This window comes from Martes martes, assembly GCF_963455335.1.
Source record: "Martes martes genome assembly, chromosome: 10".
Classification (NCBI taxonomy): domain Eukaryota; kingdom Metazoa; phylum Chordata; class Mammalia; order Carnivora; family Mustelidae; genus Martes; species Martes martes.
The window spans coordinates 6,754,264-6,781,799 of NC_137898.1; the positions used below are offsets into that span (position 1 = coordinate 6,754,264).

Genomic DNA, 27,536 nt, shown 5'->3' on the forward strand with positions numbered 1-27,536 from the left:
ATGCCCGGGCCCCGCGGGGCTGCTGGCGGCCTGGCCCCTGAGATGCGCGGGGCGGGGGCGGCGGGGCTGCTGGCGCTGCTGCTGCTGCTGCTGCTGCCGCTGGGCCCGGGCGGCGGGGCCGAGGGGGGGCCGGCGGGCGAGCGGGGCGCCGGCGGGGGCGGGGCGCTGGCCCGCGAGCGCTTCAAGGTGGTCTTTGCGCCGGTGATCTGCAAGCGGACCTGTCTCAAGGGCCAGTGTCGGGACAGTTGTCAGCAGGGCTCCAACATGACGCTCATCGGAGAGAACGGCCACAGCACCGATACGCTCACGGGCTCCGGCTTCCGCGTGGGTGAGGGCCGGGGGCACGGGCCGGGGGAGCGGGAAGGCAGGAACCCGGACAAATAGGGGAGACAAGGCGGAGTAGGGTATATGACACTGGGGGCCGCCGGGGGTGGGGGGTTGCAGAAAGCGGAGCTCTGGGGGCCTGGGGCTCCAGGGACACCAGGGGCTTCGGAGGCTGGAGTCCTGGGGCAGGCAGCCGCGGTGGGGCTGCATGGACCAGAACTTCACCGCTTTGCGTTAGGGTTGAGGCCTCAGGTGTGGGGTCCTGCTGGGGACCTGGATGACACAGGCCTCTGGGTAGTCGCTGGGTTCTGAGAGGGAGTCAGGTTCAGCACACAGGGGCTTTTGCGGGATGTCAGCTGGGGCCCGGAGGTCGCAGAGAAGGGGCAGATATTCCCCTAAGAAACAGATTTGCTGGAAGAAATAGGAAACGTCCTTTCAAAATGTCTACGGCAGGGCCTGCCAGGGGTAGACACCTGCATGCTCCTGGAGGAGCCAAGGCCAAGGCTGGGGGTGAAGAGGTTAGATATTGGCAAGGTCTCAGACGGAAGAGGTGCTTAGGCCTAGAGAGGAGTGCAGGCCTGGAGGCGGGGGGCTGGTTTGGGTCCTCAGTCCCTCTTTATCCTGCTGTCCCATCTTTGCCTTCCCCATAACCTCTCAAGAGCTCTGCCTCAGAGTCTCCCCTCCCCAACAAGCCCTCATGACTCCCCAGTTCCCCTTGGAGCCTACCCCTTCCCCAGCATCTCTCTTCAAAGGGCAGGCCTGGTGGCTCGCCTCCCGCTAGGGCCCTGTGGGCCAGGCTGGGGGAGGTGTCCCGGCAGTAATTACCCTCCCGGACAGGGTAATTAGGCTGGGCCCAGGATGGCACCAGCAAGACGGCCCCTCTTACACATTACTACTCACATACGGACTCACAGACCCGAGGAACCTCCCTGATGTGGTTCTTAGTTCTCATGAGATGCGTTTGTGTGTGTGCGCGCGCACGCTTGTGTACATGCATGGGCTTTACAGTGACACTCTGATTAATTACATGTTTCTTTGTGTTGTCTTGGGTGCATGTCTCCAGTCACTATGGGAGTGTTTCTGTGAGCTTGTGTTGGTGCCAGAATGAATGTGTGTGTGTGTGTGTGTGTATGAGAGAAAGAGAGAAAGAAAATGTCCATGCATGTGAGTGTATGTGGGCCCAGCCTCCCAGACCCCCTGGCCATCCTGCCCAGGCTGCTGTCTCCATCTGTGTTGCCCACATCCCCAGGCTCGGTGCCCAGGCCACAGTGGGCGGGTGTCATTGAGAGGTCACCCTCACCGCTATGGGTGACTCACTGGGAGGCAGGAAGGAGAGGATCCTGCCTCCCCCAGCCCAGGACACACCCCTCCTGTGCTGAGAGTCCTGGCAGGATGAGCTGGCCTGGGACGCTCTTACCCAGGCCCTGATGGCCGTGGCTGTGGGTTGTCCCTCTGAGGCCCTGCAGGTGTCCAGAGGAGCATTCATCCCCACCTTTCCATTCTGGGAAGTGAGGGCAGCTGGGCGGGGGGAGGGGGCAGGTAGAAGAGGGGCTGGGTGTGGTGTGTGAGCTCAGGGCACCAAGGCTGGATGTGGGTTGTGAGTGCGTGTCACAGAAAGACATAGGTCCCAGCTTCTCAGTCACTCCTTCATTTGTGCCCCCCAAACCTCCTCTGGGTCCCAGAACTGAGGCAGACACAGCCCCTCCAAATCACCCTTTACCGTGTGGGAGACAGACATAAACATAACAAGTCAAGTGTAAGGCGAGGAAAGGCTCCCTTCCTGGAGGAGAAGCTGAGGCTGGAAATATTTGAATATGGAAAAGGTGGAGGGACACGGCCCTGAAGGGGAGGGAAAGGCACGGAATAAAACCACGGAGGCAGGAGATGGAGCACAGCTGTGGGAGGAGGGAGAGGAGGGAGAGGAGTGCGAGGGTGCGGCGAGCGCGTGGAAAGAGCGGAGGGGGATCGGCTTATAGAAGATTCATTCTGGGCCATGGAGAGCCTTAAATGTTTGGGCAAGGAAGCAAGCAGCGGGCAGGGGTGTGACATGCCAGGGCTTTGCCGGAGGTGGGTTTCTCTGGGGGTGCTGGGCTGTGGACAGGCAGGAAGCCAGCAAGGAGCATGGGCGGCAAGGCTCAAGGCACGGGAGGGGCAGAGGGCATGAGGAGGAGGGGGCTGGACTCATGAGACTGTACAGAGGCCGGAACTGGGTAGAGTGGGACCGGGAGAGATGGGGCCTCTGAGGCTCAAGATGCCCAAGGGCATCGCTGATAGTGGTGAGGTGTGGGCCCTGGGATGGCCCGACAAAGGGAGATTGGGGGCGAGGGGAGAGCTCAGAGAGGGCTGAGGTCTGAACGGGAGAGTTTGGAAGAGGTGAAAGTTCCAGATAGAGATCACCTTCCCAGGAGAGTCTGGAGGGGAAAGCCAGGGGAGAAAAGGGCTGTTCCGGCACCGCGATCACCATCATCGTTCGATCCTACTTATTAAACACCCTTCGTGGGCCAGGCACTGTGCTCACTATCTGTACAGGCATTACCTCATTCAACAGACACGACAAACGTCCCTACAGACAGGAACACTGAGGCACAGGGAGGGGGAGCAAAGTGCTCAGCCACCAGCTGCCGCATGGCCTTCTAGCGAGGATTTTAAGTCCAGGACTTCAGACTCCCGAAGCCGACATGGGTAGAAGGATGTTGGAGGACCTCGAGATCAGCTTCTGCGGGTTCCAAAACCGAGCTTCCCAAGGGGGACAGAGTCAGTGGGTGGCAAGGAAGTCAGGAGGAGGGAAAGAGACAGGATGTGTGGGGGGGGGACTGGGCCTGGTCCCTGATCCACGTCCCCTCCTCAGTGGTGTGCCCTCTGCCCTGCATGAACGGTGGCCAGTGCTCCTCCAGAAACCAGTGCCTGTGTCCCCCGGACTTCACCGGTCGCTTCTGCCAGGTGCCCGCTGGAGGAGCTGGCGGGGGCACCGGCGGCTCAGGCCCTGGCCTGGGCCGGGCTGGGACCCTGTCCACGGGGGCGCTGCCGCCCCTGGCTCCAGAGAGCGAGTCTGTGGCCAGCAAGCACGCCATCTACGCGGTCCAGGTGATCGCGGATCCGCCCGGGCCCGGGGAGGGGCCCCCTGCCCAGCATGCAGCCTTCCTGGTGCCCCTCGGGCCGGGACAGATCTCAGCGGAAGGTACCGGACCACGGGGCAGACCCGGGGAGGCCGAAGTGGGCGGGCACTAGGGCGGTGGGACCTCGAGGAGCCCCGCCCACTCCCATCTCCCCCTACCCCGCACGACAACCCGTGGTGGAGGGCAGCCCTGAAGCCTCCCTGCCCCGCCCCCAGTGCAGGCCCCGCCCCCCGTGGTGAACGTGCGCGTCCACCATCCACCGGAGGCCTCGGTCCAAGTGCACCGCATCGAGGGGCCGAATGCCGAGGGCCCCGCCCCCTCGCAGCACCTGCTGCCGCACCCCAAGCCCCAGCACCCCCGGCCACCCACCCAGAAGCCCCTGGGCCGCTGCTTCCAGGACACACTGCCCAAGCAGCCCGTGAGTGAATCCACAGTCCAGCTGGACCGGCCCTTGGGTCTCAGGGTTGCCCTGTCCCCATTTGAAGGGGGATTGTGCAAAACAGGGGTCTGTGGGCTGACAGGGGAGGAAAAGGCCCCTAGGAGGAAGGCCAGGCGGGGCTGGGCGTTCTGTGACCCCCTCATCCCAACTTCCCCTAGTGCGGCAGCAATCCCCTCCCGGGCCTTACCAAGCAGGAAGACTGCTGCGGGAGCATCGGCACCGCCTGGGGCCAGAGCAAGTGCCATAAGTGCCCCCAGCTGCAGTGTGAGTGCCGGGGCTCAGGGGTGCACCCATGCCCACCCCTTCCTCCCCTGCAGGGGCCGGACCCGCCAGGCCAGCGCAGCCTGAGCCTCTCACTGCCCACCAAATTCCCCTCGGCCTCCAGCTGTGCTCCCCCGCGGTGCCCTCCTTTCCCTCCCCACGGGACCCCCCCCCCCAGTGTCCTCCCCTGCCACGCTGTCCTCTCTCTGCAGACACAGGGGTGCAAAAACCAGGACCTCTACGTGGGGAGGTGGGCGCTGACTGCCCCCAGGGCTACAAGAGACTCAACAGCACCCACTGCCAGGGTATGGCCCACGAGGAGAGTCTGAGGCCCCTTGTCACTGGGGGAGGCCCCAAGGTGGGTGGGGCAGGACCCTGAGGTTCGTGGAGCAGCTGGCTGTCACCCTGGGGCCGCACACTAGAGGGTCACACTCCCACTTACTGCAGACATCAACGAGTGCGCGATGCCAGGCATGTGTCGCCATGGTGACTGCCTCAACAACCCGGGCTCCTATCGCTGCGTCTGCCCACCTGGCCATAGCTTGGGCCCCTCCCGAACACAGTGCATAGGTGAGAACGAGGGGGGGGGCTCAGGTCCCTGGGAGGTCACAAGGCACGGACAGGAGAGGCAAGGCTCCAAGCAGCAAGGATCAGAGGTCAGAGTGGGGTCAAGGTTGATTGCAGGAGGAGTAAGGCCCAGAGCTGATAGGATCAGGGATCGGTGGGGTCAGGAGTCACAGGAGTTCTGGTTGGAGGTTACACGGGGTCAAGGACTATACAGAGTGAGGGTCGTATGAGATCATGGGCTTGATGGGTAGGAGGAATGAAGTCTGGAGCAGCCAAATCAGGGGTCAGTGGGGCCAGTGGTCACAGAGATTTCAGGGGTCACGTGAGGTCAGAGAAGCAGAGGTTCAGGGATCACATGAACTCAGGGTCGCCTGAGGTCAGAGGCCACATGAGGATCAAGGGTTGTCTGAGCCCGAGAGGCCAGGTCTGAAGCAGCTGGGAGGAGGGACACGGGCCGCGTTCAAGTGCAGATGCCCATGCCCGCCCGTGGCCCCCTGCAGCGGACAAGCCGGAGGAGAAGAGCCTGTGTTTCCGCCTGGTGAGCCCTGAGCACCAGTGCCAGCACCCACTGGCCACGCGCCTCACCCGCCAGCTCTGCTGCTGCAGCGTGGGCAAGGCCTGGGGCGCAAGGTGCCAACGCTGCCCCGCCGACGGCACCGGTGAGCTGCGGCGCGTGGGGCTAAGGGGCCGTCCACGCGCCCGTCCGGGAATCACTCACTTCTCTGCCCCTTGCTCTGGCCGCAGCTGCCTTCAAGGAGATCTGTCCAGCCGGGAAGGGGTACCACATCCTCACTTCCCACCAGACCCTCACCATTCAGGGCGAAAGTGACTTTTCCCTTTTCCTGCACCCCGACGGGCCACCCAAGCCCCAGCAGCTCCCAGAGAGCCCCAGCCGGGCGCCACCACCTGAGGACACGGAGGAAGAACGAGGTCTGGCCTGAGCCTTTCCATTCCCTGACGATGCGGAACGCCTAGACCTGACCCCTTGACTCCTGATGCCCGGAGTCTAACCCCCAACTCCTAATCCTTGACCTAACCACAGACCCCCAGAATTGGCCCTCTCATTCCTACCCAAGGTTGTAACCCCAGGATCTATCCCCTGATCAGCAGAATCTGATCATCGCTCTCCAGATCTATTCCTCTGACCCTGGAACCCCTTTGATTTCCAGACCAGGGCATTGAACCAGCCCAAATGGTGTCCTGAGATCTGGCCTTCTGACTCCCGACCCAAGGACTTGGACCCTAGCTATAATCCAAGGACCTTGACCAACCATTGCACCCTATACCTGTTCCCCGGACCGGTGATGCACACACTCCCTGACCCCAGGATCTAATTCTTGACACTTGAGCCAGAGACATGATCGTTGAACTCTCAGAGACCCTGACCACAAATACCAACTGCCCATCCCAGTCTTAACTCCTTTCCCCCTTTCCCCCAGCCCTGCACTAATGCCCCATCTTCTTCCCTTTTAGGGGTGAGCACGGACTCAGTGAGTATGAAAGCCTGGGTGGGAGGGGCAGGGAAGCGAAGGCGACAGTGGGCTCACGCTGCTGTTACTCACAGCCAGTGGTCGAGGAGCAGTCAGCAGCCCAGAGCCACCCGACTGCCACCACGTCTCCCGCCAGGCCCTACCCGGGTGAGCTGCGCACTGCAGGGACCGGTCCTCAAGGGCTGTCCCCAGGGGTGGTGGACAGCCTGGCTATCGGGATAGTGAAGCCGGGTGCGCCTGAAGAGGGGTGTCTTTCCCATCCCCCACACCCCCTGATGGGTGTACACTGCTGCCTACAGAGTTGATCTCCCGGCCCTCGCCACCCACCGTGCGCTGGTTCCTGCCAGACCTGCCGCCCTCCCGCAGTGCGGTGGAGATCGCTCCTACTCAGGTCACAGGTAAGACCTGCCCGCTGAGGCTACAATGGAGAGAAGCCACTGCCTGGCTTCATTTTACTCCTCCCTTACCCACCCCCCCGCCCAGTCATTCCTGAGCACTAACACTAACACTAACACCCGGGTTTACTGGGTGCCAGGCCCTGGGCCAGGCCTTGGGGAAGCCATCGTGTGCAGCAGAGACCCCATTCTGGGTATCGTGGAGCTCCGTCCAGTCTGAAGACACTTTATTCATTCATTCATTGATTCAACAAATATTTATTGAGCACCTACTATTGTAGTGCCAGGCACAGTTGAGGTGCTGGGGATACAGTAGCAAACTAAAGCCAGAAATTCTCCATTCTTGCAGAGTAAATAGGCAACAGGTTAGTGACTAAAAATCGAGTATGTCTCGTAAATGCCATACAAAAACTAATCGGAGAAGGAAAGAAGTCTAGGGGTTGTGATAATACGTAGCCTGGCAACGCAAGGTGGCTTCCCGGGCCGGGCTTTAGAGAGTGTTCGAAATGAACAAGAAGCAGGGAAGGAAGGGGTGTGCAGGTTGGGAAAAGGGACATTCCAAGTGAAGCCCAGGCAAAGGGCACGAAACACTGGTGGAGGAGGGAAAACCACACACAGACCAAGTGTTGTTGAACCCAGGCAGGGCCAATGCACAGAGCCTTGTTAAGAGGCTTGGGTTTGATCCCAAAGGCTGTGGGAAGTGTCTGTGGGGTTTGGGGCATCATGATAATTGCTAGCTATGGCTGAGCAGTTGCCTTGTGCCAGGCACTGACTGGAGGGTTTTACATACTAAGTATCATTTCACCTTTTCATACGTGAAAGTGTGTGCGCTTAGCTTCATGGTTCAGTGGCTGCCCCCCCCCCCGCCCCCACCGTCACACCCTGGAGCCAGGTCCTAGTCCGAGTCTGTGTGGACTCCTAAACTGCAAGGGAGCCACCACCTCGATTGAAATCTAGGAGGCTAGATGTGCTCTGGGGTTGAGGACCCAGGCGGAAGGAAGGTGGCCGTCCTGGAGGCCTGTCCAGGCTGGGACAATGTGATGACAGCCCTGGGAGCTGTGGGAAGGTGGGGGAAGAGGCACCTGGGGAGGCTTCTGGGAGGGGGTGTTAAGGAGTTCCAGGGAGAGAGACTCTAGGAGAAAAAAAACAGCCTGCCTGACTGTTTAGGGTGGGGAGGAGCTCCAGATCTGGTCCAGATCTGGTCCAGGGCTGCTGCTGGGGTGGGGGTGGGGGTGTTGGGGACCTAAAGGAGGGAGTGGTGGGAGGCAGGGAGTTCAAGACTGGTGACAAAGACAGTGGTGAAGGGGGTTCTTGATCTGACCGCTTAGGCACAACCAGGGGGCAGGCGGATTCCCAGGAAATGAGTTCCTGCCTGCCTTGGGAGGGGGAGGAAATCAATCATTGTGGAATGGGGGGCCCAGGTCCCTGAGGCAAGGGTGTTGGGGTCACTGGGCTAGAGGATAAGGGAGTGACTGCCGCTGCAGGGTTTTAAATATTGAGGTGACTGGAGGGCGGTGTCTCAGAGTCCATTGGGTAGGGGTATTGGGATAATGGAGGGGCGGGGGGTGTGGGAACGTGGCAGAAAGTGAGTGTTTCCTGCTCAGTCCCCTCCTCGACCATCTTCCTCCCCTCGCCTCCCCCTCCCAGAGACAGACGAGTGTCGCCTGAACCAGAACATCTGTGGCCACGGGGAGTGCGTCCCGGGCCCCTCGGACTACTCCTGCCATTGCAACCCGGGCTACCGGTCGCACCCGCAGCACCGCTACTGCGTGGGTGAGCGCGGGCGGGTGCGTGGCCCGGGGGCGGCCGTGGGTCCCGACGCCCCTGTGACGTCTCCCCGCCCGCGCGCCCTTCTCAGACGTGAACGAGTGCGAGGCGGAGCCGTGCGGCGCGGGGAGGGGCGTCTGCATGAACACCGGCGGCTCGTACAACTGCCACTGCAACCGCGGCTACCGCCTGCACGTCGGCGCCGGGGGGCGCTCGTGCGTGGGTGAGCGCGGCGCGGGCGGCACGGGAAGGGGGCATGGGGGGACGGGGTGGGGGATGGGGGGATGGGGGTCTCCCCTCCGGCGCGCAGACTAACCGCCTCCGCCGCCCCCGGCGCGCCCCTCGCGCTCCCTGCCTCCCGCTCAGACCTGAACGAGTGCGCCAAGCCCCACCTGTGCGGCGACGGCGGCTTCTGCCTCAACTTCCCGGGCCACTACAAGTGCAACTGCTACCCCGGCTACCGGCTCAAGGCCTCACGACCGCCCGTGTGCGAAGGTGGGGGAGGCCCCCCCATCCAGGCCCACAGGGGGTCCTCAGCTGTTCTCGACCTGGGCTGGGGGCAGGGGCCCCGAACCCTGGGGCTCCCCGAGGTTGGGCTGCGGGAGCCCCGAGGGCCGGGTTCGCCTTGTTGATCTGTAACGGAAGGAGGCCCTGCTGAGGACACTGAACGCCTGGCCCGCCACGTTGTCCTCGAACGGATCTCCCTCCTTCTCCGCCCCCACCCCCACCCCACGCAGACATCGACGAGTGCCGAGACCCTAGCTCCTGCCCGGACAGCAGATGCGAGAACAAACCCGGGAGCTTCAAGTGCATTGCCTGTCAGCCCGGCTACCGCAGCCAGGGGGGCGGGGCCTGCCGCGGTGAGAGCGGGGGTTGGGGGGCGGCGGCTGAGTCCCGGATGGGGGAGCGGGAAGGGAAGGTTGGACCGCAGATGGGCGGGGGCGCATGCGGGAGCCGTCCCGCGACCCGGCAGTTTCGGGATCCGGTGAGGGCAGGGGCGGGGCTGATGGCGGTGAGAGGCGCCCGGCCGGTGGGGCCTCCCCCGTCCTGGGCCGAGGAGACCCCCACCCCGGTACCGCGCCGGGTGCAGTGGGGCGGCTACCGAGGCGAGCCTTCGCCGCCGCAGACGTGAACGAGTGCGCCGAGGGCAGCCCCTGCTCGCCCGGCTGGTGCGAGAACCTCCCAGGCTCCTTCCGCTGCACGTGCGCCCAGGGCTACGCGCCTGCGCCCGATGGCCGCAGCTGCCAGGGTGAGCCCCAGCCCTCCCCCCTCCAACGCCCCCGCACCAGCTCACGCGTGGAAGCTGGGGAGCGGCCGTCCCGTCCGTCCCGCGGGGGGCAGGAGGTAGCTGATCCACCCCCCAGGTTACGGACCCATTCACTCGTTTCTCAGCGAACCTGGCCGATGAAAAGGCCACCAGAATTTCTATGTAGGAAGGGTCTTAGGGACCCAAAGCGTGAAGCTGCTTTTGCAAAGCACGTGATTTAAATTTAAAGTGGGGGGAGACATAAAAGAAGGGGGAGGGGCGCTAGTAGTCCCGCAGCACTGTTTCTTATGCACCAAGAGGCGGGGCTGGGATTCAGCGCAGGCCTGTGGGCCCGGCTGGAAGGTGGGTGCCAGGCCTGAATCGTCTTAAAGGACCAGTAGGAATTAGCCAAGCAAAGAAAGTCAGCGTCAGCAGACTCAGAAGTGCAAACCAGCTCGGAAGGTGCTGCAAACTGAAAGGTGTAAGCAGAGGGTGGGGGCGGAGGCAGGCTGGTGAGGGGCAGGGCCCTACTCACCCACCCCCGCCCTGCCCAGGAGGTCTGGCTTCATCCTAACGGGTGTTATGAGGCCCCTGAAGCATTTTAAGGGAAAGGGTGACAAGAGTCGCCATTTGCTTTGGAAAGTTTCCTGCTGCTGAGTGTGGCGAGTAGCCGGAGGGGAGCTCTGCCAGTTGGGGTTTAGGGATGTAGGCCGAGGAGATGCCAGGAAAGGGGGCTAGGGGATGACAAGGGCAGCCAGGGTAGGAAGCACAGACAGAAGGAACATCTCTTGCCCTAACAGATGTAATGATTTGGGGGAGGGTAAAGATTACCTTTAATTTTCTCAATGAGCAATAAAGGGCCTGAGTCCAGTGGGGAACTTGTAATGACCGGTAGAGGATTGGGACTGCCCAAGGGCGTGGGAGCTGCCTAGGGACTTTCCAGAAGTCCAGCCTGAGGAGGAGGGATAGGGTGGCGCCAGCTGAGGATCAGGCAGGGCCCGAGGCCAGAGGGAGTGGCTGTGACCCAGGGTGCTCAGCCTAGTGGGTGCCAGCACCCAGGATCTGGAGGCCCAGGGGCAGGCATGGCCTCCCAGACCCGCACGGAGGAAGGAGAGGGGGCATGGGCCCCCAGGAGAGAAGGTGGGCTAGCGGCCTTGAGAGCAACAAAGGCAGTGGGAAGGCAGCAGCATCTGAGATGCCCATGGTGGGGCAGCTCCCAGGCCGTCATCCTGACAGTGAATGGCTGCCACCAAAGTGAAGGTCACAGAAACTGATCCAGGGTGTGAGGTCAGAGGCTGGGCCTGGCTGACCATTTGGATGCTGAAAGGCCTAGGGTGGGGAGTAAGATAGAGGAGGGGAGACTAGGGAGGTGAGTGCTGACAGCAGGAGAGAAGGGGGAGGCTGGCAGGGGGGCCCGGTGCGCCTCAGAGGCAGAGTGGCTTGCAAGGGCTCCGACCTGTGGCCAAGAACCAGCTTCTGCCAGAAAGGACTGCAGAGAAGCATGCTCTCAGGGGAAGGCCAAGTTCAAGTTCCTTTACTGCTCAAGCAGGAGACATTATTCTGCCAGAAGGACAAAGACAGGAGCTTATTTACGTGGGCAGAAAGGGAGCCATGGTAGGTGGGGGAAAGGTGAGAGCAGCTGGGGCAAGGGAGATCAGGGCAGTATGGGAAGAGGGGATGGGGTGGGTGCCCTTGTTTGGTGAGGACGATGAAGGTTGAGGCTTGAGCTCTTTGGAATCGGCCATGGCCCGGGCTCCCCGGCAGCACCTGGCCTGCTCCCCAGGGCATGGTGTGCTGCACGGAGGGGGTGAGGGGCCTCTGCTTCCCTTAAGCAATATTGGCCTCAATTCCATGTCTTAGGCGCGAGTGGGAAAAGGGTAGCAGAGGCCTGAGACCATCCCACGCTGGCCCTCTGACACCCCTTGTGCCCCACAGATGTGGATGAGTGTGAGGCGGGGGATGTGTGTGACAACGGCATCTGCACCAACACGCCAGGCTCCTTCCAGTGTCAGTGCCTCTCTGGCTACCATCTGTCAAGAGACCGGAGCCGATGCGAGGGTAAGTGGGGCGGAGGGCTGGAAGTTAGCCTGTTCCTCCCTACCCCAGGGCTGCCTCAGCCTGGGCTCCAAGCCAGGCACTCCCCTGTCCAGCCCCCACTCCAGATCCAACATTGGGCCTGGGGTGTGGGCCCAACCCGGGGCTCTAGGGGAAGCCTTGGCAGCCTCGGGCTGTGCCGTCTGAGCTGGGTGAGCCCCTGAGGTTCCCCACCTCTCTGATCCTCTGCAGACATCGATGAGTGTGACTTCCCCGCAGCCTGCATTGGGGGTGACTGCATCAACACCAATGGCTCCTACCGATGTCTCTGTCCCCAGGGGCATCGGCTGGTAGGCGGCAGGAAGTGCCAAGGTATGGGGGGATTGGCTGAGAGTCACCGAGGAGGGCTGGCAGGGAATGGCAGGGATCTAGACTCCCTGTTGATCTGTCTTTCCATCCACCCGTCCATGCACACATTCACTCCCCCTTCAACTCCTTCACCTACAGTAGCAACAGTAAAGAAAGTAATTACAGGGTGTTTACTGGGTGCCCGCTCGCCGTATGTGCGGGAGCCAGCAATTTACTGAGAACCTGCTATCTGCCAGCTTCTGCACTATGTGCCAGGTACGGAGCGACAACCCAGGGCCCCCACTAGGGGAGGCTGACATGTGAGTTGATTCCTACAGTTCAGGGTCCCAGAAGAAGTCTGCCTAAGTGATTAGTTGGCAACAGAGAGGGGACAACGGAACTGGAACTTGGAGCGTAAAGATGGTTTCCTTTTTTTTTTTTTAAGATTTTATTTATTTATTTGACAGAGATCACAAGTAGGCAGAGAGGCAGGCAGGGGGTGGGGAGCAGGCTCCCCGCTGAGCAGAGAGCCTGATTTGGGGCTCAATCCCAGGACCCTGAGATCATGACCTGAGCTGAAGGCAGAGGCTTAACCCACTGAGCCTCCCAGGCGCCCGTCCTTTTTTTTTCTTTTCTTTTTTTTTAAATTACCTTGGAAATGTGAGAAAACATTGCATTTCCTTTTTTTTTTTTTTAAGATTTTATTATTTGACAGAGACACAGCGAGAGAGGGAACACAGCAGAGGAAGTAGGAGAGGGAGAAGCAGGACTCGATCCCAGGACCCTGGGATCATGACCTGAGCTGAAGGCAGATGCTTAAAGACTGAACCACGCAGGCGCCCCTAAAGATGGTCTCCTAAGGCATAAATCAGGTCCCCGTGCAGAGAGAAGCAGGCATGGTGTTCCAGGCCCAAAGAACAGGGTGTGCAAAGCACAGAGATCTGGGAGGAGTCAGTTGTGTTTTTAGGGGAGAGTGCCCTGAACATAGAGTTGGGGGTGCCAGTATTTAAAATATCTAAGGATGAAACTGAAATGTATCAGGAGGCCAAACCGCAAGTCCCCAGATGCGGGGCTGAGAGGACCCCATTTGTTGCCGGTGAAGGCCGCGACAGGTTTCAGGGAAAAGACAGTGAATGTGCTCACCTCTAGTCACACGCACAGACAGACCCGAGTGGACATCGTGTTGTGTGCACTTTGAGATCAAAGTGGAAGTTTGGGTTCTGAACTTGTGTGAATCCCTGGAGGCACACCCCGCAGGGAAGGAGGGGCTGGTTTCCTTGGAGCAACTCTTCCTGCTTCCCTTGCTGGCCACAGACATAGATGAATGCAGCCAGGACCCTGGCCTGTGCCTTCCCCACGGGGCCTGTGAGAACCTGCAGGGCTCCTACGCTTGCATCTGTGATGAGGGCTTCACGCCCACCCAGGACCACCACGGCTGTGAGGGTGAGTCACCTGGGTTCAGAGAAGGGCGCTGGTCCCAGCCTCTGGAATCAGGGGAACAAGGAGAAATCCCTTTTGCCTGAGGGTCTGGGCCCAGGAGGATGGGGGTGCGGCAGGGGGGAGGGGGGCTGGACCTTGCAGGAGGGCCCTGAATGCCACACTGAGGATGGAACTTGGCTCTGACAGGGCAGCTGAGGGGAGCCAGGGAAGGTGAGGGGGCAGAGAAACGAGACTGGTGGGGAGCATGGGTTGGCGGGATTGTTTGCAGGACCCTGAGCTTCCCTCCGCTCCCCTCAGAGGTGGAGCCGCCCCACCACAAGAAGGAGTGCTACCTTAACTTCGATGACACGGTGTTCTGCGACAGTGTACTGGCCACCAATGTCACCCAGCAGGAATGCTGCTGCTCGCTGGGAGCTGGCTGGGGAGACCACTGCGAGATCTATCCCTGCCCAGTCTACAGCTCAGGTCAGGAGTCTCAGTTTCTTCAGTTTTGGAAACGTGCTGGGGGAGACGGCCCCCTCCTGGGTCGGTGGGAAATGCGGCGGAGAGCTCCGACCTGAGCCCAGCGGCTAGTGCGCGCGCGCTCAGTCGTGCTTCCTTTCTTCCCCGCGGCCGCTCTCTCCCCGCAGCTGAGTTCCACAGTCTCTGCCCAGACGGGAAGGGCTACACCCAAGACAACAACATTGTCAACTACGGCATCCCAGCCCACCGTGGTAAGCCCCGACACGGCTCCGCCCACCGGGCACGCCCCGCCCCGCCCCCCGAGCTTCGGACCGCCCCGATCCCGCCCGTGCTCGCTAGGTCGGTAGCGGGCCCTGGGGTAAGCCCCGCCCACACCTTCAGCGTCTGCCCCGCCCCTACCACGCGCTCGTCCCCGTCCGGAAAAGCCTCTCCCGCTGAGTTTGCCCCGCTCCCGCGGTTAGCCCCGCCCCACTTCCCTGGCAGCGGGCCTGGGGCGCCCACGGCTTGTCCCTCCGCAGACATCGACGAGTGCATATTGTTTGGGGCGGAGATCTGCAAGGAGGGCAAGTGCGTGAATACGCAGCCGGGCTACGAGTGCTATTGCAAGCAAGGCTTCTACTACGACGGGAACCTACTGGAGTGCGTCGGTGAGTGCAGGCGGTCCCAGCGGCCGTGGGCCCCCGGCCGGGAGACACGCACAACCACCCTACTTCGGGCCGGTTCTCTCCACTGGCGCTTTTCCTCCCCGCAGACGTGGACGAGTGCCTGGACGAGTCCAACTGCCGGAACGGAGTGTGTGAGAACACGCGCGGCGGCTACCGCTGCGCCTGCACGCCCCCGGCCGAGTACAGCCCAGCGCAGCGCCAGTGTCTGAGCCCAGAGGAGATGGGTGAGGCCCGGGCCTGCTGGCTGGGGAAACAGGAGGGGAGCGGGGACCGGGCCGAGCCGTGACCGCCACCCCCGCACATGCCCTCGCTACCCGTAGACGTAGACGAGTGCCAGGACCCGGCAGCCTGCCGCCCTGGTCGCTGCGTCAACCTGCCGGGCTCCTACCGCTGCGAGTGCCGCCCGCCCTGGGTGCCCGGGCCCTCCGGCCGCGATTGCCAGCTCCCGGAGAGCCCAGCCGGTGAGGGCGAGAGTTGTCCTGGGCCAATCCGAGGGCCCGGTCCGCTGTGTGGAGCCCCGGGGTCGCGGCCCCCGCGAGGGTGGGTGGGGACGGGGGGGCCGATTGCCCCCCAACCCCGCCTGCGGGCCCCTAGCTGATGCCGGGTCTCCCTCCGTAGAGCGTGCCCCGGAGCGGCGGGACGTGTGCTGGGCGCAGCGTGGAGAAGACGGCATGTGCGCGGGGCCCCTAGCCGGGCCAACCCTCACCTTCGACGACTGCTGCTGTCGCCAGGGCCGCGGCTGGGGAGCCCAGTGCCGCCCCTGCCCGCCGCGCAGCTCCGGTGAGCCAAACCGCCGGGCACCCCCGGAGCGGTTGGGGCGGGAGCTGGGTGCATCCACGTCGCTGACCGCCCCCGTCCCTCCCAGGGTCCCAGTGCCCGACGTCGCAGAGTGAGAGCAATTCCTTCTGGGACGCGAGTCCCCTGCTGCTGGGGAAGCCCCCTCGAGGTGAGTGTAGCAGGACGGCACGGCCTGGTGGTGGTGGTCGGCGGGGGTTCGAGTCCGGCTGCAGGTGGTGGAGGTGGAGGTTAATGTCGACGCTCTCCTGGCCTGCGCAGAAGAGGACAGCTCAGAGGAGGATTCGGATGAGTGCCGCTGCGTGAGTGGCCGCTGCGTGCCCCGGCCCGGTGGCGCCGTGTGCGAGTGTCCTGGAGGCTTCCAGCTCGACGCCTCTCGCGCGCGCTGTGTGGGTGAGCCGGGGGCGGGGTGGGGGCGCGGCCAGAGGGAGGTGCGCAAGCTAAGGGGGCTGCGTGCTCTGGCGCCCCGGTGAAGCCCGCACCTGTCGCCCCCACCCCCAGACATCGACGAGTGCCGGGAGCTGAACCAGCGCGGGCTGCTGTGTAAGAGCGAGCGCTGCGTGAACACGAGCGGCTCCTTCCGCTGCGTCTGCAAAGCTGGCTTCGCGCGCAGCCGCCCGCACGGGGCCTGCGTGCCCCAGCGCCGCCGCTGACGCGGGGCCCGGACCTCGGCCATCAGCGAGGGGTTTCCACCTGAGCCTCTGGGCGAGCTCAGCCTCTGTTGCCTGCAGCAACTCGGGGCTCGGACCCAGGGACTCTCCAGGGTCCTCAGACCCCTCCCTGCGCCCAGCAGCGCCACCCAGTTCACAGGAAGAGACTGGGTCTCCGGCACTGGTGGACTTCCTCCCAGAGGGCATTTCCTGGAAACCGATAAATCAGATCGTGCCTCTTTACTCTTGGTTTTCCAAGCAAATTGATGTTCATGTCTGTGGTGGGCGTGGACTCCACAGGGCTGCGCCAGACCTGAGCCTCCTGGGAGGGGCTACACTGAGCCCAGCACCGGGGTGTGAAATAGAATTTATTGTGGCTCTGATTATGTACACGTGAGATGTGCCTGGCCAGACTGGCCGGGCTGCATGGTTTGTACAATAAATACATCCGCGGGGCCCGCTCTCCGCGGCTACAAGCGCCCGCACCCGCAGTTCAGTCCAGCTTCCGGGTGCCCAACTTCATGGGGCCCTTGGCTGCCTTCTTCTCGGCGCGTTTGGCCTCCATCTCCCGCCTACGCTCCTCGCGCTTCTTCCGGGCCAGCTCGGCCTTCCCTTGCCCTGGGAGCAGGAGGAGGAGGTGGGCTGAGGGCTTCAGGAGCACAGGGGGCTCAGCTGCCCTGCCTGCACCTGCCCCAAGGTCACTAGCCCTACTCCACCAGGGGTCCTGGGGAAGCACTTACGGCTCTCTGTCTCCAGACCCTCCCAGTTGTCATCGCCCCACGAATCAGGTCTCAGCTGAAACGAAAGTGTGGCGGGAGTGGGCATAGACTCTCAGCTGAGGTCCACCCCAGTCTGTACCCTCCTCCAGACGGGTGCCACGTACCTGCACACCAGTCTCCCGTCGTGCCGACAGGGCAGCAAAGGGATCGCCTTTGTCCGGGCCACCCCAGTTATATTCACTGGCCAGCCGTGTGCCCTCAGGGGGCGGCTCTGGGGGACTTGGCTCCTGCCAGCCCTGCTCCCATGAGCCCTCTGCGTCCCAGCTGCTCCAGTCTGACTCGGGCGATTTGACATCCAGGCTGCTGGTCTGCAGAAGGTGGGGAGGTCGTGCCCGATGGGTTGGGGGGAGCTGGCCCCACCCCCATAGAAAGACCCGTGTCCCACTCTGCTTACCTGCCCAGCACGGCTAGCCTGGCCCCCAGTACTCCAGTCTTCCTGCTGCACCAACACCGATTCGGCCTCCTGCTGCAGTGTGGGAAGGAGAGGACAGCCATAGACATGCCTGCCCGCACCCGAAGGGCCAGGAAGCCTGCTAGCCCCTTCCCAGCCATGGGCTCTACCCTTTCTTCTTTTGCCTTCCATCTCATTTGCTCCTCAAGCCTTGTCTCCCGTCTGGAGTGCACATGCCGGCACTCCTCTGAGGTTGGGGAGTAAGATCTAGCTGGTCCCCACCCCTCCCCACAGCCCCAGGCCCGAGACTGCTGGCAGCAGGTGGAGAAATCGGGCCTGTCCCCGTTCCCTTCAGCGTAGCCCCCCTCCATCCTCAGCAACCCCCTCTCCATAGGCCTGGGAATGGCCGCTCCTTGCTGACCACTGGAGCCAGTGGGCAAAGGACGGGGACCAGAAGAGAGTGAGGACGACCAAGGGGCTGCCCCGCAAACCGCCCGCCTGGACGCCCATTCCCAGCCCTGCTCCCCGGAGCCCTTGGAGCTGAGTGGGTGTCAGCGGCCAGCTCTTACCCACCAGAGCTACTCCAGGACGCCGCCTCACCAGGGACGCCGTGCAGATAAGGACAGGCGGGACTCCAGCCGAGGCCACCCGAGCTCCTTGAAGGCAGGCTTCAACCTCTGAGCTGGAGTCACCTAGGGAGGCCCCGAGCCCCACTCACCTCCAAGCTGCCCCAGTCTTCGTCGTCCCATCTGTCGGCAGCACTGCTGTCCTCTGCCGTGTCTGTGCCCTCCTCTTGCGTCTCCCAGGCGCCTGGGGTTGCGGGTGTGGCAGGGACAAGGGTGGGGGCCGGGGCAGGAAGTCCTGAGGAGCAGAGGCTCACTGAGCTCCCGTACGCTGGGACCCAGGAAGGTCTCAAAACGGGGAGAGGTTGCTGGGGGGTGGGGGGAGGTGTAGGGGGAAAAAGCTCATGAGGCCACTCGACTCTGCCCTGTCCCCACCTCCCCACCGCCACGCCCCAGGAAGCCAGACAGAACAGCTCCTGGGGGCCGGCACCCCCGAGCCCTCTGAGTCACCGACGCGGCCACTCCGGGGCACTCACCCTCAGGCGTGGGTCTCTGGGGGACGTTGGTCTCAGCCGGGGCGGCTGCTGGGTGTGCACGGATCAGCTTGGAGGTGAGCGAGGAGACCCCCGTCACAGCCCAGCCTGCCCAGCTGGCTGCCGCCCCTCCCATGCCGGGGCTGGATGCTGCGTGGACATCCTTCTCTGGGCAGTGACAGAAGGCAGAGACAGGGACAGTCACCCCAGGCTCTCTATGGGGAAGGTGACAGGAAGGCAGGAACTAACACAGAGCAACTTGTAGTGGCCCCCCTTCTCCAGGCCTGTGCTCTCCCATGGGCGGGATGGGGGCGGTGGGGAGCCATGGTGTCAGGTCTGCTCCCTGCGGTTCTAGCTTCCAGATACTCCAGTGAGGGGGAAGGGGGCATTGAAAGGTGACAGTCATAGATGTGGTGGGAGGGAAAGAGAACATGAGTGTGGGCCACTCACCCACTTCAGCCAGCTGGGTGGGGTCCTCGGACACAGACTCCAGTTTGGACAGGAAGCTTCGAATGGCCTTGAAGGCCTGTGGGGGAGGAAGGGGCAGAGCTGGGGCCTCCAGGGTTCCTGCGAGCCCACCTGGCCAGCCAGGGCCCAGCTACCCGCCCCCCCCCCCCCCGCCCCGGAGCCCCAGCTCGAGCCCAGGCCCCGCTGTGCCTCACCTGGTCTCGCACAGATTTCTCGGGATCCACAGTGAGGCCGCAGAGCACAGGCAGGATCTTGTGGGCACAGTCGTTCATCGAGTAGAGGTTGTGGGTGGCCGCAAAGCCCAGGACACCCGCCACCCGGGAAGGTGCGAATGGGTCCTTAGTGGCCCGGCTGAAGGCAGAGGTGAGGACCCTGTGCCTGGTCTGGGGAGGGCCGGGGGGGAGCGCTCCTGAGTACAGGGTCAGTACCGGGACCCAGGACTGCCAGACCTGCTTCCCAGAGCAGCGCCATCTACGGGGCCCCCCCGCCCCCAAGTCAGAAAAACGTGAGCTAATCACTGACAAATGAGGAGACTTTTTACTGAAAACTCAATCTTGGCTTCTCCTCCCAGATCAGTGGGTTCCTGCTGCCTCAGGACAGTGGGGGCTGGAGCAGCAGCTGCCTTGGGACTAGGGCCTGCGCCTCTCTCCCGACCTGTGCACTGACTTCATTCATTCATTCATTCATTCATTCACTCATTCATTCCTGCTATGTGTCCGCATTTGCAAACCCTGGCCGGGGGGCTGCCCATGGCCTCGGGGCCAAGCAAGCCGGAGTTCGGCTCCCAGATCCAGCACCACGGGCTCTCCGATGCTGGGGCTGGGAGGATGACCGCACAAGGAGGCCTGGCCCCGGAGGACGCTGGGCCCCAAGGCAGGGACAGAAGCCCCAGGCCGCAGGCTGGGCACTCACACTGGCACTGAGGTAGGAGCCAATCTTGCCCAGGCAGACGGTGGTGTTGCAGCGAATGGGGCCCTGCTCGTCCTTGGCCTGCAGCCGCGCGAAGTGCTTCATCAGCTCCACGTTGAGGTTGGCCTCGTTCAGCTTCGGGGCCAAGAGCAGCATGGACTGCGGGGGTGGGGGCGGGGTGGAAATTGGGGGCCACAGCCAGCAAAGCGCCAAGGGGAGGAGCGGCCTCCTGGGAGGGTGTGGAGGCCGACGGGGACACTGGGCTCTGACAGGACCCTCCGAGGCCCTCCCAAACCTGCCTCCCCAGCAGGTCCTGACCCCTACCCAGAACGCTGAGCAACGGGACACCGCTCTGTCCCCTTCACCCCAAAGCCTCTGGGGTTTGCTCGCGCTCCCGTCCTTCTCCTTCTGCTCTCTCTTGCGTGCACTCGACTCAGATGTCCACAGAAACACCCCCACCACACTCTACTAACCGGCTGGAGGGAAGATCACCAGGGACCTCTGTGTTGCGAAGTCCAATGGCCAATTCTCCACCCAAACCAAACCCGACCCCCCAGCGCTGTGACATCCCCAAGCTCTCCCTCCTGGACACTTCCATCTCTGGTCCTCCAGGCCCCTGCCCTCTCCTGGTTCTCCTCGGACCTCACTGGCCACTCCTTCTCGATCTCCTGTGGCCGAGATCTCACTGTTCAGAGCCCCAGAGCTGCTCCCCAGGCCCCTTCTCTTGTACACCGCACCCTAGGTGACCTTTGAATGCCCTCAGTAGTGGACAATGCCTAGGTGAGCACCTCTGGCCCAGGCTTTTTCCTTACACTACACACACATATAACCAGCGGCCGAACAGACAGCCGCACCTGCCTAAGAGACGTGGCCAAGAGCAGACCGACCTCTTCCCGCAAAACTGCTACTCCCAGTCCTCTCGGTGAATGGCAACTTAACCTTCCAGCTGCCCAGGCCAGAAACCTCAGAGCCATACTTGGCTTCACAGCCATCCATGGGCACATACCGCCCGCTCGCCCCCTTTGGAACGTGGTCCCTTCTGTCCACCCGCTACTGCCTTTCACATCTGAGCCCCCATGACCTCTCAGATGCCACCTCTCTGCCCCTTCAGCCACGCTAACCCTCCTGCTGCTCCTCCGTTCCAAGCACGTGCTGGCCTCCAGATCTCTGGGCGCAGTCCCTCTGCACAGAGCACGTTTCCTCACCATCTCCCCGCAGCCCGACCCTTTGCCTCCTTTCCTTTAGTGACACCTCCCTAGCAAAGGCTTCCCTGATGGCTGTTCTCAAAACTGCAAACCCTCCTCTTCACACTCTGTGACTTTCTAACACAGTTTTTCTTTTCTTTTTTTTTTTTTTTAAGACTTTATTTATTTTAGAAAGAGAGCAGTGGTGCGTGCACTTGAGCAGGGGGAGGAATAGAGGGAGAGGGAGAAGCAGACGCCATGCTGAGCGCAGAGACCCGCTCAGGGCTCAGTCTCAGGACTCTGAGATCATGACCTGAGCTGACATCAGGAGTCAGTCAACCTACTGAGCCACCCAGGCGCCCCCCTAACATATCTTTTCTAATTCTGTTTCCTGTCTGGCAAGCCCACTCTCCATCACCTCCAAAAGCAGCTCCATGAGACAGACCCTGCATCGAAGCACGGGCCACAGGGCTGGGCACGGAGAGAGCCTCAGCCAGTGTCCACTGCATGGAGGATACAGGCCATGCCCGTGCTGCCCTCCCACCAGCTATAGAGCTGCACCCGGGGCCTGGGCCTATATGCAGGATGGTGCCTGCCCTCCCCTAACCTCCTCGGACGCACAGGCCCAAACCAAGGCTTCTGTCCTCGTGTGAGCCCCCTCCAAGCCTTGGAAAACCAGGGCACACCTACCTTGACTGTCTGCTCTCGGATGGCAGGGTTGGTGTCCAAGAAGCCATGTACGACATGGGGAAAGATCTGTGTGTTGACTGTTGGCTCATCCAGGTACTGAATAAACTGTTCCATCTGTGGCCCGGTGTTGGCCGGGGGGGTTGGTGAGAACATAGTCAGCCCCTCTTTGCCTGACCACAGCCACCGGCCCATTTCGTGGCTTGGTTATATCCCCTACACAGGCACTGGCCAGCCCGGTGAGTCTCCTGAGCCCTCTACCTTGCAGCTGGCCTTTCTCTGGCCTTAGGACCACATGCAGTGATGAGAGGCTAGGACGGTGCTGGGAAGAACCAAGGACTGGGAACGGGAGGGTCCGGCCTGTAGCCCTGCACCACGGCCCTTCTTAGAGCCCCCACTGCCTGTTCTGGGAAAGGAATTATTGCCCCCACCCGGAAAGTGGCTCAGGGAGGGCTGACACCTGACACCTGGGAGCCTCTAGGACTTCCTGGCTTATAAGAGGCCCCTCCCCCCGATCCCAGAGATCATGTCTGATGCTCTCAACCGCCCTGGTATTGGCAGGAGAGACACTATTCCCACCCTAAATGGCTCAGGTGACCAAGCCAAGAGATCGGGTTGCAGGGGGAAGGCCTGCAAGTCCGGGCAGGCTGTGCCTTCCCCAGGCTGCCGATGAGCCCCATGAGGGTCTCGATTTCCTAAGAGCCTAGGCTTACCAGCCCCTCACCTGTATGTGTTTGGGGAAAAGTTGCCGGGGTGCCAGGGCAGGGGCTCCTGCCACCGGCCTGGGACTGGAGGTGAGGCAGGGGGGTCTCCCCAGCAGCCAAGGTGGGGTCCGGGTGGGATAGAGGGGGACAGGGTCTAACCACAGCCCCCACCTGCTGTAGGAGGCGGATGCGCATGGCCCGGTCAGTGGATGAGAACATCTTGACCACGACCGGGATGATCTTCTGCTGGTACTCCTCAGCGTTGAGAAACTTGCCCACCTTCGGGAAAGAGCAGGAGACGGCGCTCAGCTGTTTCCATGGAAGTGGGGTGACCTTATTGGGCTCATTCATTTTCCTTGGGCTCCCTGCTTGTTTCCCAGGATGGGGATGGGGTGACGGTGGAGGGAGTAGGGCACCTCTGCAGCAGCCCTTCTGCCCGTCCTCCATCTCAGGCAGCTCTGCCGGTGACACCTTTCTGGGTCAAGGCAGCCTCTCAAGAGGCCGATGAAGGGTCTGTGCCCCTCCGTACCATCAGGCCCCAGTACACTACATGGACACATGTGCACACAGAATTCTAACTATAATTCTATCATTTCCGGAGATTCCCAGCCATATGGGATTTGCTTGCTGTCTTCCCCCTTTGTGGAAAAGTGGACAGAGTGGGGAACGACAGGTGCCCAGGTAAGGGTAGGCTGGGGCCTGGGGAAGGCGGAGAGGATCCAGCCGCTAGTTGTCAAAAGAACAGGGGTGCCAAGAGGTCAGGAGGGAGGAGACAAAGTGGGGTGGTGAGCAGGCGATCTCCTGGGCCCTGGAAACCGGGGTGCACAAGTCAGACCAAGGCTGCTGTCTTGGGGAAACGGAATAAGGTCTACAGGTTCTGAGTAAGGGTCTGCGGGAAAAGAATTTAGAGGCACAAGGTTTCCTCTCCCCAAGGACGAGAAGGCCCTGCAGCCTCCCGGACGGCCACTCAGGTGGCCCTGGAGAGCTGAACCAACGGGCTCTCGGCGGCGAGCTCCTCAAGCACTCGGGCGGGTGTGCGTGTGCGTGTATGAGTGTGTGTATGAGTGTGAGTGTGGGTCTGCCCTAACCGGTCTGTCCCTCCCCCATGGCCCTCTCTTTTGCCACTCAGACCCCACCCCCAGCCAGGGTCTGGGCCCCACCGCGCCCACCCACCTTGAAGAGGGGTGTGAGGACGACAGCTCCTGCACTGCCGAACTCGAAGGCGGTCAGCAGCTGCGGCAGCACCTTGTGCCGGCAGAAGTCCTCGGGGAACGAGTCTAGGCTCTTGCTCAGCTCTTGGAAGAACTTTTGCTTCTCAGCCGGCTCTTTGATCTGGGGGATCAAGGACAGGACGCAGGTAGGACATCATCCTACTCACGCCATTCCTCAGCTACGGGCAAGGACACGGGGTCGTCCCCCGACCCTGCCTGAAAGACAACTGAAGCATGTGGCTGCGGGAGCCCAGCGGGGCTGCCTTCAAATCCCAGCTCCCCCTTTTAGCAGCCACGTGACCTTGGGTAAGTCCCTCCATCTGTGAGACGCGGTAACAACTACACCACCTCACAGAGCAGCCGCTGGGGACAGCAGGCCGTTTTGTCAGCTTTGCCTCTCCCCCTCACCATAACCCAAGGTGTGAGGACCACTAACCCTGGCACACAGAGGAGGACACGAAGGCTCAGACAGGGGAGGGGGCTTAGCCCATCGCCCGGGCCCCAGCTGGGTGGGCGTTCCGGGCAAGCTGCGGGGAAGGCAGGATCAGGTACAGCGGATCCCCAGACCTGGTCCTCCCGCTGAAGCCAGATAGGCCAGGCTGTCAGCGCAATGACCCCGCCAACCTCCCTCTAAGGCCGTCATCCACACAACTCACATTCCCTGAGGACAGACTACAGGCCAGCCAGAGTTATACACCCCGCAACTTTATGAGACAGGTGCTAACATAATCCACATTTGCTCCACCAAGGAAGCTGATGCCCAGAGAGGGCAAGGAATTGGCCCAAAGTCACACAGCTAAAAAGCAGTCAGGGGAAAGTGTGACTCAGGGGTCTGGTCCCTCCACGGTGCTGCCCCCAAGGAAGAGGTGCTCACCCCCTCCCGTACAGACAAGGAGGCTGAGGTTCAAGGTCACCAGCCAGGAGTGATGGGGCAGGGAGTACGACCTAGTCCTGGCTGCTTCCAAAGTTCTGTGCCCACTACTGGTACCCTCGTTTCCCAAGCTGCTGCCTGGCCCGGAAGAGCTGACCTCTGGCTGGGGATGAGGAGGACCCGGCTGGTGCCCGAGCAGCTCAGGTGAGCCCGGGAGGCAGGCTTCCTGCTCTGACAGCGCTCACGGGGTGCCGGGGCCCAGAGGAAGACCTGACCACACTCCCGGTTGCCTAGCTGGGCTCTCTCCACTGGTCTGCCCAGTGATGGGAAGAGGGGCCCCTGGGCACTGCCCTCCCACAGTCTCCCGGGACTGGCCAGAAACAGCCGTCGCCTGTGGAGCACATTTTAATCAGGGCAGCCTGGCCCAGTCAGCCCTGTGAGGAGAACTTCACATAACAAAGTTCCTGCTGCCCCCACATGGCCCAGGAGGCCCGGGGCTCAGGGGCTCAGCGTTTCCAGCGCTTCTGCCTCGAGACACAGCCCACGTTCCCCATGCCCTGAAGAGTCCACGGCCCCTGCTCCATCAAGGTCTGTGCCGGTGTCTGTCACTCCCCCCCAACTCCAGATTCTCAGTCACCTTCCTGTGTGCCCCCCACACAGCCGGGTCAGAGCAGGTATCCAGGGCCGAGCCTTCCTCCTTCATTCCCTACAACAACCTATGGGCCAGCAGAGACTACTATTACCCCCATTATACAGATACGGAAACTGAGGTTCAAGGAGATCGAGCCAAGAATCCCTTCCTCACACCTTCCCATTTGCTGCTCCCCCTGCCTGGAACATTCCTCCCCAGTCACCATCCCCATGGCTCCCAGTCTTCAGGTCTCAGCTCAACTGTCAGCCCTGAGAGAGGCCTTCCCTGAACACCCTGACCCACTATTTTCCTCCCTGGTATTTACCCCTGTCCCGGGGAGTACACATTTCCTTTTATGTATTTTCTGTAGCTCTCTGCCAGTGAAGAGTCCCCTGAAGTAGGTACTGCCATCAGTAACATGTGTCAGACAAGTCACACAGCAAGAGTTGGAGCCAGGATTCAGGCCCAGAGAGCCTGGCTCCATAGTTCCTCCTTGTCTCCCAGGGTCTAATTATGAGGGAGCCCACAAAGTGGGGAGGAGGGGCCGGGGTGAAGAACACAGGAACAAAGCCCGGGGTGGGGGCGGTCAGGGGGGACTGGGGGGCTCACCTGGATCTCTTCCAAGAAGAGGTTGGTCTCCACAAAGCGGTTGTTCATGAAGCCCCCCGGCGCCCGGCAGTTCTGCAGGAAGCGGGCTGGATTGGGACGCACCTTGGGGTTGGCGCCGACTAGCTCGCAGTAATGGGGCACCAGCGATTTGGGGATCTATGGGAGAAGGGTCAGTGTCCGGGCAGGGCTGGCTGGCTGGCAGAGAGGGGCTGGGACTAGGTCAGACACTCACCTTCCCAGGATTGCGCAGGGCAGCCGCCCGAGGTAGGGACCCATTGAAGACTTCCCAGATGAGGCAGCCCAAGCGCCACATGTCAGCTGACCTGAGGCAGGGCAGTGACCAGAGCTGCTGGAGGCCCTGCCACCTGCTAGCGCAGGCCTCCCACCTCCCTCACTGCATGGCAGACGCTGAGCTATGTCCCTCAGCGGATCCTCCCATCAGGAAGGGAGAACCCCGAGACGCAGGATGCAGGTTCATTAGTCCCATTGGACAGATAAAGAAAGGGAGGCTCACCAAAGCAAGTCACACACCTCTCAACCTCAGAACCATCAAAACACACTCAAAGCCTGTGTTTATCCTGCCCTACCTCCCGGAGGACCCCGGTTCCCTCCCCAGCTGGGCCGCAGGGGACAGGGGGGCGTGCCAGCTAGCTGAGGGGTCCCGAGGCTGCAGGAGCTTCCAGAATAGGGCACGCTGGGACACGCCACCCCCAGTCACCCACCATTTCTCTCTGACTGCTCTGCCACTGCCATCAGCCAACTCCGGGGGGTCATACTGCTCAAGTTCGGGGACCCCCTTCCGGGGGGGCCCCCCACCATTGCCCTGGGACGAGTACATGTAATCCAGGCCCCCCAGCTTCCACTCGCCGGCGCGGTCCACGAACACAGCGGCCACGCAGACGTTGTTGTGGATGAGGCTGCAGTCATTGACCAGGAAGCTGAGGGCTTTCTGGGGGCAGAAGGAGCCATCACACTCCCGCACCCCGACGCCCCCACCCCGCTCTCGTCACCACTGCCCCCCACCTCACCACAATCTGGTGTAGCCCCCACGAGAGCTCCAGCTCCTTCAGGCCACCGGCCTCCGCTCGCTCCTTGAGGTACGTTTTCAGTGGGGTCACTGCCTCTGTCACTACATGGAGGCATTTGTCTGTCTGAAGAGGGGGACATGGCGGGAGAGGAAGGGGAGATGAGAGGCACAGGGAGACAGGTGGAGGAGGGGAATCAAATGGGGGGTTGCCCAGGCAGGAGGGGTGGAAACTGAGGGGCAGGAAGACAGAAGACACGACGGGGAGACTGGGAGAAAGCGCGGGGCGCAGATGGGGCGGCCTGGGAGGCGGGTACCTCCAGCCCATCGATGTAGGCCAGAATGTTGGGGTGCCGGAGAGTTTTGAGGCGCTTGAAGGCAGCTTTGGCCACCTGGGTCTGCTCGTCGGCACCGGGCTTCACATCGTACACGAAGATGGACACGGGGCTGCCTGTGGCCTGGGGGGAGGGCAGAGGGACCTGAGGGATGTGGGCCGGGCCCCAGCGACCACTCCAGCTCCGAGATGGTCGCAGAGCTGCTCAGTGCGGGGAGGAAAGGGCCACCGCCGGCCTCTCCCCAGGTCAGCCCTCAGACACGGAGCTGGGCCCACGTGACCCCGGTTCTGTCCGCCTGTCGTCCCTCGGTCCTTCCGCCCGCCACGTCGGCACTGCCCGGCCCCCTCCCCCGGCCCGTCGCCCCGGAGGCTCCGCAGCCACGTCAGGCGGGGCGCGACGCGGCGGGGCCGGCGGCGCTGACTAGGCGAGGCCGAGGTCGGCCGCGGCCTGCGGAGCGGGGCGGCGCTCACCTTCTTGCGGCCGCGGTGCAGGACCCAGGGCCCGGGCGGGCCGCCCTCGGGAGGGTCCGGGCTGAGCTCGAACGGGAAGTCCCGGACCGGGTCCCGGGCAAAGAACCACATTGTCCCCACCGCCGCCGCAGGCTGGGGACGCCTCTGCTCCGGATCCTCCGGCCGCCG

At 62.4% G+C, this 27,536-nt stretch overlaps 2 protein-coding genes across 4 annotated transcripts; one reads left to right on the forward strand and one right to left on the reverse strand.

Moving 5' to 3' along the window:
* Positions 1–16,489, forward strand: LTBP3 (latent transforming growth factor beta binding protein 3; the record flags this gene model as incomplete). 2 transcript variants are annotated; one of them, XM_080816955.1, is made up of 28 exons in its annotated part: positions 1–328; positions 3,173–3,502; positions 3,656–3,858; positions 4,038–4,143; positions 4,353–4,445; positions 4,588–4,710; positions 5,208–5,366; positions 5,452–5,637; positions 6,181–6,197; positions 6,272–6,344; positions 6,497–6,595; positions 8,240–8,365; positions 8,451–8,582; positions 8,726–8,854; positions 9,097–9,219; positions 9,486–9,608; positions 11,541–11,663; positions 11,892–12,011; positions 13,302–13,430; positions 13,725–13,892; positions 14,057–14,140; positions 14,408–14,536; positions 14,641–14,778; positions 14,875–15,015; positions 15,173–15,334; positions 15,420–15,500; positions 15,611–15,742; positions 15,851–16,483. In XM_080816955.1, 28 exons carry the CDS (start codon positions 1–3, stop codon positions 16,000–16,002), a joined length of 3,909 nt encoding a protein of 1,302 aa, XP_080673081.1. In that variant the 3' UTR covers positions 16,003–16,483. The 2 variants fall into 2 exon arrangements, with proteins under 2 accessions (XP_080673081.1, XP_080673082.1); XM_080816956.1 differs by lacking the exon at positions 14,875–15,015 and having other exon boundaries at positions 15,851–16,489.
* SCYL1 (SCY1 like pseudokinase 1) lies at positions 16,349–27,536 on the reverse strand. 2 transcript variants are annotated; one of them, XM_080816958.1, is made up of 18 exons: positions 27,369–27,536; positions 26,881–27,021; positions 26,568–26,690; positions 26,262–26,488; positions 25,772–25,862; positions 25,540–25,695; positions 23,391–23,549; positions 22,389–22,496; positions 21,517–21,630; positions 19,646–19,801; positions 18,928–19,116; positions 18,716–18,791; positions 18,269–18,433; positions 17,888–18,030; positions 17,173–17,241; positions 16,883–17,086; positions 16,740–16,794; positions 16,349–16,617 (listed from the first exon to the last, which is right to left on the reverse strand). In XM_080816958.1, exons 1-18 carry the CDS (start codon positions 27,477–27,479, stop codon positions 16,493–16,495), a joined length of 2,412 nt encoding a protein of 803 aa, XP_080673084.1. In that variant the 5' UTR covers positions 27,480–27,536; the 3' UTR covers positions 16,349–16,492. The 2 variants fall into 2 exon arrangements, with proteins under 2 accessions (XP_080673084.1, XP_080673083.1); XM_080816957.1 differs by having other exon boundaries at positions 17,173–17,244.